The sequence below is a fragment of the Lynx canadensis genome, chromosome C2 (assembly GCF_007474595.2).
Source record: "Lynx canadensis isolate LIC74 chromosome C2, mLynCan4.pri.v2, whole genome shotgun sequence".
Lineage (NCBI taxonomy): Eukaryota > Metazoa > Chordata > Mammalia > Carnivora > Felidae > Lynx > Lynx canadensis.
The window spans coordinates 88476473-88494943 of record NC_044311.2 but is presented as its reverse complement, the minus strand read 5'-3'; the positions used below and the strand labels follow the sequence as shown (position 1 = coordinate 88494943).

Below are 18471 nucleotides of genomic sequence, written 5' to 3'. Positions count from 1 at the left end.
GAGACATATGAGTTCATTTCCAGCTTTGCCAAGTGATATTGGTCAACAAAATACCCAACCCTTCTGAACGTTAAGTTTCCTTGCTTATAACATGCGAGGTATGATATTTAACATGCTCATGGTTGTGAGGATGAAATAAAAACCAATGCAAGATGATTGGTCCCCAGACAGTGCCAGCCTCCTTTCACCTTCAGCAGTATGTGAGAATTAATATTTTTTATACCATGTTTCTTCTTGCACTTTCTTGTGAATCATCTGTGCATGTCCTTTGTCCATGTACCTGTTGGGTTCTTAGTGGGTTTTTTTGGTTTTTTGTTTGTTTTTTAAATAAGGTCTACAACTAATGTGGGGCTTGGACTCATGCCCCCAAGATCAAGAGTCACATGCCCAATTGACTGAGCCAGCCAGGTGCCCATTTTTTTTGTTAAGTAATTTGTAGGAGGTTTGGAGCATCAAGATACATTAACCTTCCTTCCATCATATCTGCTGTAAATCCTTAGTTTATCACTTGCTTTTAATATTTTTCTTTATGCAAAGTTTACATTTTTTTATAACTCTGTCCCTCTTTCAGCTAAGAATCGAGGGGCCTCTGTACCACTGTTTACATCAGATAAGGAATCCCTTCTCTGAGATTTTACAATTTTATGTAAATATATTTCAATGAATTAGCAGAACCCTTGGATAAGTACCAATTTACCAAAATATTCAAGTACTCTTGGGATCCTTGTGGTCTTCGGATTGCCAAGCTTTGTAAGAGAAACTTAGGAGGCATTGCCTATAGTGATGGCCCTGATTCAGGCTGTCCATCTCTGATCACCTTCGTGTATGTGAGGGTCTCCTCCATCACGAGTCCTGTGTTTCCAAGATAGAAGCCAACACCTTGCTTTTGCAGCTTCTCCTATCTCTAGGATGCAGGCCTCCGACTTTTTGCCGTAAACCAGAGGCATCTGCACAGGACTTGTATTTAGAAGAGAGAAACGAAAGGAAGTAGCACCAGATGAGTCCACTTTCTGGCTTTCGGGGTCAGCAGAAACTGAGGCGCCAGCATCCTGCCTCAGTTCCATGGTCAGAGGTGGGGGGGTCTGTGCAGAGCAGCGTTGGCAGTGGGCTTGTCCTTACTGGAGCACTCCTGCAGGGTGACATGGCCATCGTTCCTGTCTGCAGATCTTCTGAGTTCCTCCTGGAGTTCTGTGAGCCACCTGCTGTCCTTTAAAAAGCCCAACAGAATGGATACCCACCTCTGCAACTAAGAATCCCAGCTAATACAGGAGATTATTATAGTCAGGATGTAAGTCTCTTCTTCTCTCCAAGAAAGCAATAATAACAGCACCTGGCATTGAGTACCTACAACATGCCAGGATGTGTGCTAGGCCATATAGGTTTGTGTCTGTGTTTGTGTGTGTATGTATATGTGTACATATAAGTGCACACATCACTATATATGGTATATGTACATATATTCTTTCAACAATTCTGTAAATTATATATTGTCTTCATCTTATTTTTTTTAAGTTTATTTTATTTGTGAGAGAGAGAGAGAGCACACGTGCATGCCAGTGCGGGGGGAAGCAGAGAGAGAGGGAGAGAGAGAATTCCAAGCAGGCTCTGCCCTGTCAGCACAGAGCCTGACGCAGGGATTGAACTCATGAACTGTGAGATCGTGACCTGGGCCAAAATTAAGAGTCGGACACTTAATCGACTTAGCCACCAGGTGCCCGGTCCTCATCTTATTTTTTAAATTAATAATTTTTTTATGAAAACGCCTCATCCTTGTTAAAATAAATTCAAGCAACATAGGAAAGCATGAGGACGAAGGGAAAAGCCACCCACAGTCTGATGACCAGCATTAACATTTTGTGGATGCCACATGAGATAACCCTGTCCATGCATGTAGACTGGAGAGAGAGAATGGGTGGAAGTACATAGATGGATAGGTATAATTTTATAAGCATGGGCTCATAATATAGATTCCTTTTTTTCAAATGGAACAAGACATTTCGTTTTTTATTTGAATTAACAGACAAAAAATCAACTGAGGCGAAGATGAAATAATTTCTAAACTTAAAAAATGTTTCCTTGGAATACTATGTGGCAATGAGAAAAAGTGAAATATGGCCCTTTGTAGCAACGTGGATGGAACTGGAGAGTGTAATGCTAAGTGAAATAAGCCATACAGAGAAAGACAGATACCATATGGTTTCACTCTTATGTGGATCCTGAGAAACTTAACAGGAACCCATGGGGGAGGGGAAGGGAAAAAAAAAAAAAAAAGAGGTTAGAGTGGGAGAGAGCCAAAGCATAAGAGACTGTTAAAAACTGAGAACAAACTGAGGGTTGATGGGGGGTGGGAGGGAGGGGAGGGTGGGTGATGGGTATTGAGGAGGGCACCTTTTGGGATGAGTACTGGGTGTTGTATGGAAACCAATTTGTCAATAAATTTCATAAAAAAAAAAATGTTTCTTTACTACAAGAGATACTATTTCCCAAAACACTCCTTCGAGATAAAGATGAAAAGTCAGGCACACCTTGAAGGTATTGCAGGTTCAGTTCCCGACCACTGTGATAAAGCCAGTATCACAATCAAGCGATTCAAATGGATATTTTGGCTTCCCAGCTCACATAAAGTTATGCTTACACTATACTGTAATCTGTAAAGTGAGCAATAGCATTATATCTAAAAAATGCACATAGCTTAATTTAAAAATACTGTATGGTTAACAAATACCGGCCATCACCTGAGCTTTCAGCGAGGCATAATCTTTCTGCGAGCAGAGGGTCTTGCCTTGATGTTGATGGCTGCTGACTGATCACAGTGGTGGTTGATATGCCTCTGGCAGCTATAATAAATAATAACACTTGGAAACGGAAATTACTCCTTGATCTATGGGTTCAGAATGGAGGTTGTGTTAGCAGACAAGAAAAAAAAAACCCACGAATCTCATTGGAGACCTCCATCAGAGCTCTCGGGTGACACTGTGCATGGACAATGAGCAGTCATATTTTGAAAGGAATCTTTTTTTTTCTGAGCGGTAGATCTCAATGGTATGCTTAAAATATGCACTGACCCACATTGTAAACAGATGTGCGGTCATCCACACTTTGTTGTTCCATTTATAGAAACAGACAGAATAGATTTAGTACAATTCCTAAGGGCCCTAGGATTTCGGGAATGGCAAATGAGCACTGGCTTCAGCTTTAGGTCACCAGCTGCATTAGCCCCTAATAAGAGAATCAGCCTGTCCTTTGAAACTTTGAAGCCAGGCATTGACTTCTCTCTGGCTATGAAAGTCCTAGATGGCATCTTCTTTCAATAGAAGGCTGTTCTGATCACAGTGAAAATCTGTTTGGTGTAGCCACGTCCATTAATTACCTGAACTAGATCTTCTGGATAACTTGCTGCAGCTTCTGCATCAGCACCCGTTGCTTTGCCTTGCACTCTTCTGTTATGAAGATGGCTTCTCTCCTCAAGCCTCATGAACCAACCTCTGCTAGCTTCCAACTTTTCACCTGCAGCTTCCTCACCTCCTCCGCCTTCACAGAATTGAAGAGAGTTAGAGTCTTGCTCTGGATTAGGCTTTGGCTTAAGGAAATGTTGTGTCTGGTTTGACCTTCTATCCAGATCACTACCACTTCCTCCCTATCAGCAATAAGGCTTTGTCATCATTTGTGTGTTTACTAGAGTAGTACTTTTTCTTTTCTTCAAGAACTTTCCTTCACAACTTGGCTAACTGTCTGGTGCAAGAGGCGTAGCTTTTGGCGTGTCTCAGCTTTCGACGGGTCTTCCTCACTAAGCTAAATCATTTTTAGCTTTTGCTTTAGTGACAGACACGTGACTCTTCCTTTCACTTGAACACTTACAGGCCACTGTAAGATTATTAACTGGCCTGATTTCAATACTGCTGTGTCTCAGGGAATCAGGTGGCCCAAGGAGAGGGAGAGAGTTGGGGGAATGGCTGGTTGGTGGAGCAGTCAGAATACACACATTTTTCTATCAAATTGGCTGTCTTATATGGGCTCAGTTCATGGCGCCCCCAATTACAATAGTAACATCAAAGGTCACTGATCACAGATCACCATAACCCACATAATAATGAACAAGTTTGAGATATTGCGAGAATTACCAAAATGTGAGGGAGACATGAAACGATTAAATGCTATTGGAAAAATGGGGCCTGTAGACTTGCTCAATACAGGACTGTCACAAACCTTCAATCTGTAACAAATGTAATGTCTGCAATGCACCATAAAGCAAAGTGCAATAAAATGAGATATGCCTGTACTGTGAAAACCTATAAGACATAGTTTTTAAAAACTTATTTAACTTCAGACAGTATGGATTGATCCACCTGCTCTGAAAAGTAAGGGAAAGAGCATCTCATTCTCGTATACTTCGTGTTTTTGTTACTTACACTGTATTTTTACTTTGCCGGGGTTTTGTAAGCTTTATATTCTACTCCTAAATTTTAATTGTTTTTCTTCACTCTTAGGTCTATAGTTAAACAGTTTCAATACTTACCCTCATGGCTTCTCCATTCCTAAATTCAGGATTTTGATTTTTCTCCTGGTTGGCTGGACTTCACCATGGAATAATTTTTTGGGTGCTGGGTTCCCTGAAATATTTTCTTTTATACAACCCCTCCCTATTGCTTTCATGATGAAATAAATAACTTTGTAGATATTGCTTCATTGTCCTCAAGCTTTGTGTGTTGCTGTGAAGTCTGAGACCAGCTTGATTCTGTCCTTTTGAAAAGGACTTCGTTTTTATACTTGACACTAACCTAGTTTTAAAAATGGAAAAAATACCCAATGACGACTAAGATGTGAGGAATGCCACAGCTTTGTCAAGACCCTATCCTAGTGAGTGGCTCATCGGGGCCCAGGATTTGTATCCAGATCTGTCTCTGAAGCCTGTACTCTTTTAAGCACTGTGTGATGATGCTTCTTTCTTGGACAACAACCAGGGACAATAGGAAACTTTGGGAAAAGTAACTCAGGCTCATAGGGCTTTCATTTCTTCTTTCATAAAATGGCCTAGCTGGAACATGTCAGTGGTTCTCAGATTCAAAAGTGTAAAAAAACAAAACAAAACAAAACAAAAAACTAGTGCTATGTCCCAAACTAGTGATGTGGAGGAAATGGATACAGAGGTGCTTGCTAACTAAGTGTGGGCACAAAAATGGAAAGAAAAAAGAAAAAAGAAAAAAGAAAGAAAGAAAGAAAGAAAGAAAGAAAGAAAAAATGAACTACCATTTGCTATCACCATTGTTTCATAAAATAAAGGTCATTTTATAACTAAAAAAGTAGAAAGGATATTATCTCCTAAAAATATATTTATTATTTAAAAAAATTTTTTAATGTTTATTTTCAGAGAGAGTGCGCATGTGCATGCACACACAGGAGAAGGGCAGAGAGAGAGAGAGGGAGAGAGAGGATCCCAAGCACGCTCCACACTCAGTGCAGAGCCTGACACAGGGCTTGATCTCAAGACTGTGAGATCACAATCTGAGCTGAAATCAAGAGTCGGACGCTTATCCAAATGAACCACCCTGATGCCCCAAAGATACCACGTTTAAATTGAACAAATTTAGCTTTTTGAAAAACTCACTACTTATTTCATGCATTGGCCTCAGCCCAGTGATGACTTCTTCCTGGCCCAGCTCCTCTCCAAGGGCAGGTTTTGTACACCACTGGCCTAGACCTCACCGAAATGCTCTCCAGGTCTCATATTCAAAGATTCTGTGAGCAAAGATGACCCCATTCTTGCTTTCCCAGGTTTGGATGGCTATATTCCAATCCCTTGGTCTTTAGAAAGGAATTAGTTTCAATGTGAAAGGTGAATCAACCAATAAGGAAGTAAGGAAGCTGAGAATCTATGGTTGGGATGCTGGGTGTGGAGTGACAATTAAGATGGACTTTGTTCCTCAATTTCTCGAGTCATCGCTGGGCTAAATATAGATCAAGTTCCCCGTGGAGAATAACGTACTGTATTGTGCAAAACAACTTTTGTCTTATTGACATCATAGTGATAATGCCTGACAATGGGATTTGGCAGCTGTGAGGTAAGCAGGAGGAAAAGGCAGAGGAACTAATATTCTAGCTTTATCTGAACAAGACAGCTGCTTCAAGCACACCTACCGTGGAGCCTGTGAAACACATCTACTCAATGCCAGCTTTGTCCCAGGCCCAGAGGTAAACGATGCATCCTATTGTTCAGATACGCTTTATTATTTTTCTGGCAACTTTTTGAAATGTTTTTATTTTTGAAGCAGGGGAAGAAGAGAGAGTGGGGGAGGGACAGAGGATCTGAAGTGGGTTCCACACTGACAGCTGAGAGCCCAACATGGGGCTTGAACTCATGAACTGTGAGATCATGACCTGAGGTGAAGTCAGAGGTTCAACCAACTGAGCCACTCAGGCACCCCATTCAGATACACTTTAGAGACATCCTATCATTTAATCTCTCAACATACCTCTGAATTAGGATATCATTATTTCTAATTTCATAGAGGAGGAAAGTAGTGATCCAAATAGTCAAAAAATTCATCAAGATCTCACAGCTAATAAACTGTTTCAAACCTAGGTCATTCTGGTTCAAAAGCTCATCCATATCACAAAGTTTCAAGCATCGGGCTTAAAAAATATTAGCCACTATTGAAGGTCTCTAATGTGACCTGCTAAAAAACAAGACAAAAAAACAATCACACAAACCTAAAATCACTTAGTTGGACAATTTCAATGATAATCATAAATGTTCCATGGCATCGAACTAGTGACCAAGCAATTCATGTAAACATCAGTCACTAGTGTTAATTTTAGAGCGCTGTGCCGGTCAGGATGGACCAGGTAATGCTGCAGTAAATGACTCCTAAATCTCAGTACGTAACAAAGCAAAAGGATATCTCTAAGCCCGATGAGCCAGGGTCCCAGGCCAACAGTAGTGGCTGCACTTCAACATGTATTTCCATGACTGCTGAGACAAGAGGAGTGAACCTTACACACTGGCTCTTAAAGGGTCTTCCCAGAAGTGTTACATTTCACTTCCACTCACATTTCTTTGGTCAAACCAAGTCACATGGCTCTATTTGAAAAGAGGTGGGAAGTGCATCCTACCATGTGCCTGGAAGGAGGAAAGCTGGAAATGTTTAGAGAACAGCAGAAATGCCCCTCCCTACCTCCAAGCAACCACTCATCTGTTTTCCTGTCCCCACAGTTTTGTCTTTTCTGGAATGTAATATAGATGGAATTATACAGTATGAACGCTTTTATGTCTGGCTCTTTTCACTTAGCACAATGGTTGTGAGACTCTCGCAAGGGGTGCTGCCTGCTGCGATAGTTGGTTCCTTTTCTTTGCTGAGTAGTATTTCATCGTACCATTGTTCCACAATCCACCAGGCAAAGGGCTTCCTGGCGCATCTTTAAAGCCCTGCTTGGGCTTTGCTACAAGAGATCTTTGCTAAGGATTCCTGTTCAGTGTGTGTCACAGCCGTGTGCATACTTGCTATCATGGAGCCTCCAGCCTGCAGCTACTGGAGCGACTAAGTCTCCAGGACCTCCAACTTCAGTGTATTTCTCCTGTTGCAATGTTTCAACTTCCCACTTATTCACTCATTGTGTTTTAGCAAATGCCTGTTAGGCGCCAGGCACTGAACATATAATATTCAATAGGACAGGCTCCATTCCCACCCCTAGAGTTTACAATTTTGCACTCATTAATCCCTTCACGATATGGGGAGCAGGTGGAGGGACAGGGAAGGGAATTGTCAATACTTTGACAGCAAGTCCAAGGTCTTTGGGACCAGTTACTAATGAATCAACTTCGGTCTGACATCATGATCTGGGACAAACAGCCATGACATTTAGAGAATGTCTTTACCGGTGGTCAGAGCCCAGGCCTTCTGATGGTACTTTAAGTTTTTATGAGGGCAATAAAAATCAACAAGTGTCTTTATTCCTGGCATCTCTCTTCTTTCTGGAGTTCATGCTTGCTGAGTGAGATGGTTGCATGATGCCACAACCCAGTTCTGGGGATGTCAGAGATATCTTGGCCATCTAGTACCCCGTACAGAAGGACTCTGGCCTATCTAATCTATAGATTATGCCCCTTACCTTTCGTCACTTCCCAAGCAACTGGAACAGTTGGTGAAGTACATTGGAACTGTACATTGGTGAAGTCCTTTTACAGATATTTTTTAGGTCTTTACTTACTGGCAAATCGATGCCTGAGGTGGAGGCACAACATTCCCGGGTCAGATGCACAAGAAGGGCAAGCGCTCCAGCCAGCTTGTCAGTGGACAGCGTTGGACCCGTTTTAGGTCCCAAACAGATACCAGGGGTGAGTGGGTCTGAAAACGCCGTGATGTTTATCACGTCTGGCTGAGCTGGGTAGGAAAAAGAGAGGGGTCAGTCCTGGACTCCTGTGAAGATCTCAGTTGGGGTGGCCTGGGAAAGCGGAGTTGGGGGGAGCCGGGTCAGGACAGGAGAGTGCTGCTGGTCATCTCCATTCTGAGATGTTTGAGGGACTGCAAACCCTGATCTAGTCTGCCCGAAGTTCACCATCATGCACCAAGCTGCCATTATTAGCCTCTCCTAGTGCCCAACGTTTCTGTCATAAAGCATCCAAGAGGTTCATCCATCCCTGTCATGAAAGGCACTGAAGGAAGCAAATAATTAATGAACATACATCTAGCCAGGCAGCCACATTCACTGGCCAGCGTAAGGGTAAGGCTCAGGCTCATGGCCCATCTCTTCAAGTTCCACGGATTCTCCCTGCCACAGAGCACAGACATGCTTATAGCCCTTCCCCCTCCAAGATGGGAAGAGTTGGCCTGGGGTGGTGGAGGGGGCCATTCAGGAGGAAATGTTTAACATCTGAATTGGTTACCTAAACTCTCCAATCCACAGAAAGAAAAGTAAGGGAAACAAAAGCAGGTGTTATACCTGAATTAGGCTTTTTATCATTTAGGTCAGTGTGACTGTCCATCCACCCATCATCAAAAGTGTCTTTCCTCACTGTGCTGGGCACTGAGTATACAGAAATGACTCAATCCCTAGATTTGCCATGCAAGAGTTCACTGCACAGTCCCACTGTTAACTTGTGAAGGGTAACTCGCTGTACTCTGGTCTAATTAGCTTGTTAGTATGAGAAAAACACACAAGGAAAATGATATTCATTTTATTGCATCATTTACTGACTAGAACGCCAGACTTAAAGTAGGTATAAGTATAAAAATAACCAAATTCTTACAAATAATACTTTGCTGCTACAGTACTGAATAATTAGTGGAGGTTGCAATTATAATACAACTTTAAATAACATTCTCATAATGGTTTTAACACAATCAACCAGGGGCTAAGGTTTAACGGTTTGCAAAAAGAAACTCGGGACAATGTGAAAACTCAAGAAGTTCATATCCCAGCTACATGCTTCATTTAACCATAAATCCAACGACACAAACAGTAACAAAACTCACAGCAACCCAGGATGAAAGACATCTTTTTTTTTTTTTTTTTTTTTTTAAAGAAACAGGCCAAGGTAATACAGAAATCTGTGTTAGTTTCCCAGGCAGACCTGGTTCCATCCCACTTCTGTCCAGTCCCATCCTTCCTACACAAGAACTCTGCACCTGCAGTGCATGTCCAAAAATACATATAAAACCAGAATCTAATATGCAGATCCTTTGAAAGCCTCTTAAAAAATGCAGAGGGGACAAAGCTGGTCTAAGACCTGTCTCTTTGTAAACCTTAATTGTCCCCTTTGGTTTCACAGGCTTTTCTGTGAGCAGTTGACACCAACTAGGATGGATTATAACACTATTGAAAAGATATTTTAGCACAACAAATTCACTGGCATTTAATACTTTGATGTTTCTAGTATTTTAACCAGTTTCCTTCTCTGGGGATTTAAGAAAAAAAAGAAAAAAGAAAAACAGAACACATACTCAAAAGACAATTCTACAAAACCATATCTCTCTTCCAAAAAGGCACATGAGAGCCTCAGAATGATGCTTTGTCAAGAAGGAGGAAAGGACAGGTCCCTTTTAACTCCACACAAGTCTTCACATAGAAAAATATCTTTGATATTAAGGGCAGTTTTAAAGATAGAAAATACTGAACTTTGTATTCTTTCTGTCTCCAAAGAAGTACTCTTGCTTTGAAATCAGTGTAAGTATCTTAGAACTATGGGTCTTAACCCTACTTTGGGGTACACTGGGCTGACCTAAGCCAGAAGCAACTAGAATGCTCAGCTTTGGCCTCTTCAGGCAAAGTTCCCAGAGTTACCGCGCACCTGGGCACTTCGCCAGTGGGCAAGATGGCTTCATGGAGGCCCCACAAAGCCACGTGTGAGGGATGACCCTAATGTGCCTGCTCTGGGAACTTGGACATCTGAAAAATATCGTCCTTCAAAAACATTTTCTCTGGCAGCCATCCTGCCTTGTCTTGCAAAGATGCTGCCCTTCTGTTTGGGCCAACTTCTTAAGAATTACCTCTTGAAGAGCTTAATACTCACATCTTTGTTTATAATTTCAAATGCTATCAGCCAGCTTGATTACACTACCCATTCAACAATTTTGGCTCTAAATGACTTAGCTGCTTCTGAAAATAAAATTTCGTCAAAGAAGGAAGATTTGTCAGCATTTAAGACATTCAACTGAATATGTTCCCAATTTCTGATAACGTTCACAAAAATGTGCTTCCAGTATGTGGGAGCCATAGCCTTACCATGGGAACAAGGCCAAACAGCCCTGAGATGGACATCTAAGTCTGGCTGTGTTTGTCAGAAACCTGGGTCATCGCCTTACCCTTCCTACACTCAAAGCCACGCACCAGTATGCTTCTTGCTAAGCACAAGCCAGTCGCTATTAATGATGACCTCAAGTGTCCAAGAAATATATGCAATAACAAACCCGAAAGGACTTTTTCCAAAAGGATTCAACCTTTTTTTTTTTTTGGCATTTCATCTCATTAGTTTAGTTAATGCTTAATAATATTAAGGTTATTTATTTTTTCTTAAGTATATTTTAAGCCCAGTCTCTCAAGCCCTCTTTGACATTTAAGGTACACTTAGACGGCGAGGCATTCACCATGATGGCAAGGCAGGGAGAAGGGTTTGAATCCTGGCCCTCCAAGGCAAGATAGTTTTCCTCTCTGGAAGTTCACACGTACAAGAAACGGACACTCTCATGCATACTTCACAAGGGTGTGGTGAGTGAGGCCAGGGACGTTGCACAGAGCCTGGCCATAGTGGGAACCACCAGAGATTCTGGCCGTGACAGGTAGACTTCGTAAGTTGTCTCCAGTGTCCTGGGCTGACTCATGGGGCAGAGAGGAAAAGACAGGAGAAATAAGAGCCCCTGGAGTTTAAACAAAACCCACAGTTGCCAAGTGGCTGGCAGGTGAGTCCCACCCTGCTCTGAGAGTCCCAGCAAAGTGCTTCTGCTTGCTACAGGACGCATGGTTTCTATTCAGTCAGCTCTCCCTGCAGAAGTTTAAGCCTCTCAAGAGCAGTTAAGTGTCACTTTTCCCTTCCACCTTCCCCTAGCTGTGGGGCCCCAGGGAGGCAGGACCATGGTATTTCTATGGGCACGGATCACACATTCCAGGTACAGGGGCTGATACCGAGCACCTATATGGGAGCTGAGAGCTTCTGCTTGCCAGGGGTGCCCCCAGCCCTGTCCCTTCAATCCAGCAGCTGCTGCTGTCCTATTGGTTGTTTGCCCTAGGCCCAGGCAGGGTCCTTTAGGAGGTATTAACCCCAGGCCGGGGCAAAGCCAGCCTCTCCCTTCCTCACTCAGGGTGGCAGCTGGCACCGGATAACAATCATGCTGTTTGCATACCTTCTTAGACCCTCACGCTTTTGAGATACACTTTCTCCAACCCCACAGCCTCCTAGAAATGAGATACATATGAACTTAACATTGTACGGGTCCTCCTTTTTTCACAGTAAATGAAAAACAATATTCTTAATCCATTTCATGTGCACAAAACGTACTCACAGGAAAGCATTCTTGGAACTCACAGGACACTGTTTTCTGGACTTTGGGATTCTTCCCAAGAATGCTTTTGAGACAGAACACTTCATTTTATGTAACTTCTAGCTTCTAGTCCTGACACAGGAGATGATTTGTCAGCTGTGATGTCATCCAACACCCTTAGCTGAGTAAGCCTGGGAATAGCTCCCCGCCATGGCTCTGGGTCCCTGGGAGGAGCAAGGATCAATATCGAGAGCCAGGAAGCTAGGCTACTCGCGAGACAGCCAAGCCTGTCGGCTACGGTGAGCCAGAGTGCAGGGGCTCAGAGCTCTCCAGTTAGATGCAAGACCAGTTAGATGGTCTAGATGCCAGCTCTCCAGTTAGATGCAGCCCTTTGTTTGCTGTTTGCTTCCCCAGAGAGATCCAAGACCCAAGGATTCTGAAAGGTGATGCTCTGAAATTTTAAGTCGGCATCTACTGACAAAAACAGAATTGTTTGCGTTTCTCGGGAGATGAGTGCAATTTAACGACTAAGAAGCATCACACCTGATTTGTGTTCCTGGCTCGTGGAGACCCCGGGACACAGGAGTTGACACTTAAGACTGTTAGGACGAGGATTACATAAGAATAAGGATGAGATGCATTCTAAAAAGAGAACTCTGAGAAAACAACCACACCCAAGACTGAACTGTCCCCCAAGGCTACACCGCTTCCATAAAGGCAGGTGCCACGGAGCTCCAAGCTTCAGGATGGGAACAATTCTTTTGCCACTGTGTTCTCATCCCAAAACAGGATGTTTCAAAAGCAGATGATGAGAACAACTGCAGTTCCCCAAGCAGCAGTTAAAGACGCTGAGTACGGGGTATGCCCCCTCCTCCCAGGACCCATCTTCACAGGCATAATAAATAAGACAGGTGGAATTTCCTTCCCAAAGGCAAACTCTCAACTCCTTAACTGGCCACAAGTCTTTACTCTCCAATGCTGACTTAAATGATGTTTCTGGAGGGAACCATGCAGTAGTATAAAGAGGTACAAATTACTGCATGAGTGAAAATAAGTTATTCAGTGAATAAACAGCTTTGAGCAGTTGGTTGAAAGTTCGCACTGAGTCAGTGGACAAGATCTGGGATACAATCAAAGAAGGCTGCACTAGTAAGGAAGCAGACTCACAGACGGGACGTGTGGCTCTATCCCAGCTCCCTAGGCTTCCTCAGGAACCCACATGGCTTCCCAAAGCACTGGGTTTCGGGAAACTGAACGTGCCCCATCAGCCTGCTCCTTTCACCACATTCAGCTGCGGGGACTCCATCAGGCTGCTTTTCCGTTAGTGGTGGAATGCCCCTCAGACCCAATCTGCATTCTGCTCTCCATTTCTACTGCATACACATAGTACTTGGGCCTCAAAGGTGGGGGGCGAGGCACTCAGGGACGAGAAGCACCCCACCGCCTCCAGCTCTGAGAGTCCCCCACCAGGGCCCTCGCCCAGCGCCTGTGCCCACTGCTGCCTGCTGGGCCTCAGCACAGGCAGGGGGCGCCTCTACTGAAACCCACGTGGAGCTTGTTTTGCCCGGATCCAGACTTATTTGAAAAAGTGGGATGTAACTGCAGAGGGAAAAAATACTCCTAAATAAACATGTCACCTTGATTAAAAAACAAAGTGGAGTGTGTGCTGTGCCTCATAAATTTCAATTCTTCATTTTGAGGGTGGGCTTGGAAACTGCAGGAGACCAAGAAGCCCACGAAAATACTGTATGTTCCCCTACAGCATCTCCAAACCTTAGCGGTATGTTTATCATCGTCATCTGTTGTTGAGCATGTAGATACCGGGCAGGAACACAACAAAAGAGCCAGTGCTCTGCCGTAAATTAACCACCACCCAACTGAGGCCTATGGAAGTGTCTGAGGAAGAGAGGCCTTCTTTCTGGAACAGTCTTGAAACAAATCCGAAAGGAGACCTCCCTATCCAATTTACTAAAGTGCAAACTGAGGAAAGACTAGGTCCTGGTGAAGGTGCCTGACCATGTGCCTGGCTAACAGTCAGCCCTCGGCCGGTGGCGGCTGCTGAACTCAGAGACTCCTGGTACCGGCCCACGTTCACGTTCACAGTAACAGTGAAGGTGCCTAACAAGCAGCCCTCAGTTCCACGTCCCCGCATCCATCTGTCTCCTTCCACTGTGGTTACGCCCCTCACGCCTGTCCCGCTTCCTGCTTGCCATTCACATGTGGCTCCGCGAGTCCTGGGAGCAGCCAGTATTCGCGGGCCCCCCTGGTACAGTACTCTGAGCAGCCGAGATCCCGCAAGTTGCTCAGAGCAGTGGGCCCTCCTCTCTTCCGCACTTAGAAATAGTCTCTTCTCCTGCTCTCATCACTGATGAAAGATGGGTTATACTGTCCAGGGAAGATGCACGAGTGCCGTGACCCCGGCAGTCCAGTGTAGGCCGGGTAGAGTCCATTTCGTTCAAGTTCAGGATTCCTTACACCTGTGGGCTGGTGGTCAGAAAGAAAAGGAGAAAAGTCAATTTATTATTCATGGATCTAATTTAATGTGTGTGTGGTTTTGTTTCTTTAAGAATAATGCTATGTTCTGGGGCGCCTGGGTGGCTTGGTCGGTTGAGCGTCCGACTTCGGCTCAGGTCATGATCTCATGGTCCGTGAGTTCGAGCCCCACGTCGTCAGGCTCTGTGCTGACAGCTCAGAGCCTGGAGCCTGTTTCAGATTCTGTGTCTCCCTCTCTCTCTGCCTCTCCCTGTTCATACTCTGTCTCTCTCTGTCTCTCTCTGTCTCAAAAATAAATAAAAACATTAAAAAAAAATTAAAAAAAAAAAAGAATAATGCTATGTTTTAACAAACCTACGATGGAGGCAGCTAAACACAGCAGAGCAGGGCCCGACCCAGAAGTCAGGACCTTCCAGGCCCTCCTTTCGTGAACCCTGGGATACTTTTGCCTATATTTCATTTTTTCTTTCTTTTCTTTCTTGTTTTCTTTCTTCTCTCCTTCCTTCCTCCCTCCCTCTTTCCTTCCTTCCTCTCTTTCTTTTCCTCCCTCCCTCCTCTTTCTTTCTTCTTTCTTTCTTTCTTTCTTCTTTCTTCTTTCTTCTTTCTTTCTTTCTTTCTTTCTTTCTTTCTCTCTCTCTCTTTCTCTCTCTCCCTTCCTTCCTCCCTCTCTTTCTTTCTTCCTTCCCTCCCTCCCTCTCCTTTCTTTTCTTCCTTTTCTTTCTTCCTTCCTTCCTTCCTTCCTTCCTTCCTTCCTTCCTTCCTTCCTTCCTTCCTTCCTTCCTTCCTTCCTTCTTTCCCTTCCCCTCCCCTCCCCTCCCCTCCTCTCCTCTCCTTTTTCTTAGTAGGCTTCATGCCCTGCATGAAACTCAGTGCAGGCTTGACCTCATGACCCTGAGATCAAGACCTGAGCTGAGATCAAGAGTTGGACACTTAGCTGACTGTGCCACCCAGGTGCCCCTGCCTATATTTTAAAAGGAGATTAAAAAAACTATCAAGGGGAGCCCAGCGATTTTAGACCAACACAGGAAAAGACCTGGGCTAATTATCAAGATTATTACTTGATTATTACCAGGTGTGTCTGTCTCTGTAGACCACAATGGCTTTAAATCCTCCCTGGCATTTACCAGAACACTACTGTCTCTGCCATGAATGGGGAGTTGACTTTTGCAAGGTCATAGGATCAGCTGTCAAAGGTGGAGTGAGTACCTCAGGGCGGGAGGCCAACAGTGATTCTCGGGTGTCTCTGACCAGATCCTAGCTGAGAGCATCATGACTACCTAGCTGATGTGCAAAAGAAGCCCCCAAGGAATGACATGGCTACTTTGAGGAGGCCCCACTGAGGACCACCAGGAGAAAATGCTTGCCTGGCAGAAAGAAAACACTGGATACGGCATATAATGAACATGAATCCTAGGGGTGCCCAAAGTACACCTGAGACCACTGTGAGGGACAGCCTTCTCAGGTGACAAGCTGCTTCACGCCATAAGCGTAGGCCCTGCTTCTACAGACTGCTCAGCCTATTTCCGATGTGCAGATGGGGCTGGTCTAAGTTCCTGATGATATCTATTTAAGGCAACTCTTTAGCTAACTCCATGGAAACGAAGAGGAGTTGGTCCTACGACACCACGGGTCTGTTTGTCCCTATGTGATCTCACCACACTGGGGTGAAGAGTCCCTAGTAAAATGTGCAAGTGTGCGGGCACACTTGGGTAAGCCCCCTGCTTGGTTAGCAGATATCTGCAGATACATGGCTGCAGTTATTAGAGTAAAAGGAGTTCCCAGACTGAGAAGAAAGCAAAGCACTTATGCAGAAACATCAGTGGGAACATTTCAACTAGCGCTGTTTGTGTCTGTGTTTATTTTTCCCCTTATTCCCCTTGTTCTTCCTCCAGTTTCAAGTTCTTCAAAGGGTCCACTGTTAACAACAGCATCCTTAGCGTGAACCCCTCCCATCCAAAGTCTGAACCCTCATGGTTAGTCCCCATAGTAACCAGAGGTGTTTTGACTTCTGTCACAGGATTGCCTAGTGCTATTAAGTGCCCACAGGGCAAGGTTTCATGTTTATTGCTACCTCAAACGGGTCTACATGGGATGAGAGGTCACCTATGTCTGTTTACTTTTCAGCTCAGGGTTGTGTTTGCTGGAGGGCTGAGGCAGCGCGATGGTGAAATGAGCCAGGCAGCACATGGGAATAAGACAGGGGTAATTCAATGCGGGACAGAAGGAGCAAGGGTTCAAGGTAGTCTACCAGCTTTCCAAATGATGCAGTCCAGGGCTGGGTGCAGTCAATTATTGAAGACCTACTGAGTGAATACTCTTCTAAACCTCTGAGAAGTGCTTGCTGAGGATGACATTGAATTGTTCTCTTTATACCTGTTTCTAATCCCCCAGTTTTAACTACCCAAACCACAGGAGGTAAAGCATGTGCAAGGGCCACAGTTTTCTCTGTTTCCAATCTTATAACTTAAAAGCAAATTCCGTAACAAGAAGGGTTACTGCTACGACCCCATGGAAGTAATGTGTTCTGTGGAAATATCCTTTATATCTTGATGTCAAAACTAATAGACACCATGCAAATAGATCGTAAGTAGACTGAATATTAAATTATGTAAATAAGAGGCTCATGCCACCATTCTCTTTAACCCTCAACTGACTGGTAGCGTCTTTACCACCAAACACAGTCCAGAGGGAATCGTCAGAGGGAACCGGAGCCTGAGCTGCACCAGGCAAAGGGATACGCACCGAGTAATACACATCCGTCATCTGGAGGAGGTTTTTGGTACTTCCATTCTCATGCATTTCAATAGCTTCTCGGCCCCAGTCTTGTGAGCGAGGGTTTTTGGGGTACTCAGCATAGGGAGACATTTGGAAATCCCCACTTTTGAAGATGAGTTTGCTTATGTCATTTTTACTCTTTCTGTGGAATGAAAAACATTTGGAAATTTAAATGAATAAGTTCTGTAAAGAAATGATATCTGTGAAAGCACGTTCTATTATTTTAGAAGGTAAATTAGACTGAAAGCTACCATTATATTCTTCTGTAGATGTCTACTGAAAAATGGCATTATTATTTTTAGTGTTTGCCTAAAACAAGTGAAAATGCAATTAGATGCAAAAAAAAAATGCAAAACAAAAAAGTCTTCCAACTCGAAGGGACAGGTTACCAGGGACAGAGAGGACAAACACAGCTGCAGTGAGGCAGACAGTCTTTTCTGGGGACAGAGGTTACTGCCTCACAGGGAAATCAGGGTCATAAATTCCCAGAATGCTGGCACCAAAGGGCCTTTAGGATTCTTCAGTCCAGTGGTTCCAAACCTGCCTGAGCACGAGAATGTACATGGAAGCTTCTAGATCACACCAAGATTTACTAAAAAGAGGAGCTCTGGGGATGAGACAGTTCTGGCTTTGCAAAGAGATGAGATTTGTTCCCCAGGTCACATTTTGCTACTAGCAAAGTGGGACTAGAGTTCAGGCCTCCCGCTTCACCAGCCAGTGCCCTTTTACCACATGAGGCTACTTCACAGACCATAAAAACAGGATATTTCACCTGCAAAAATGCCCACCTGTTTATAGTTCCCACACATATTCTCCTTTCAGCAGGTTGGGGAAAGCCCAGGATAAGTTCCCTACCTGTGAGGGTTCACTAGCTAGAAATGGTTGAAATATGTGTGACTCGGGGTGCCTGGGTGGCTCAGTTGCTTAAGTGTCAGACTCTTGGTTTCGGCTCAGGTCATGATCTCACAGTTCATGGGATTAAGCCCCGCATCAGGCTCTGTGCTGACAGTACAGGACCTGCTTGGGATCTTCTCTCCCTCTCTCTCTGCCCCTCCCCTTCTCTCTTTCTCTCAAAATAAATAAACGTTAAAAAAAAAAAAAAAAAGAAATATGTGTGATTCACTTATCGAATGGGCCTAGGATCAGACATTTTTAGTTACATTTGCCCTGGGTAAGATATTCTGAAGTTTCTTCCTTTTTACCTCACTTTCCTATAAATAAACTTTCTGGG

The 18471-nt window shown here is 44.0% G+C and overlaps 1 protein-coding gene across 3 annotated transcripts in view; it reads right to left on the bottom strand.

The window, feature by feature from the left end:
- Positions 1–9159: 9159 nt before the first annotated feature.
- HEG1 (heart development protein with EGF like domains 1) overlaps positions 9160–18471 on the bottom strand; it is a 90467-nt gene continuing 81155 nt past the window's right edge. For all 3 annotated transcript variants that reach the window (XM_030329037.1, XM_030329038.1, XM_030329039.1), the window contains 2 exons: positions 17208–17382; positions 9160–14456 (listed from right to left, as the gene is read on the bottom strand). In XM_030329037.1, coding sequence (XP_030184897.1) covers positions 14307–14456; positions 17208–17382 — 325 coding nt within the window. In that variant the 3' untranslated portion in view covers positions 9160–14306. The remainder of the gene's footprint in view (positions 14457–17207; positions 17383–18471) is intronic.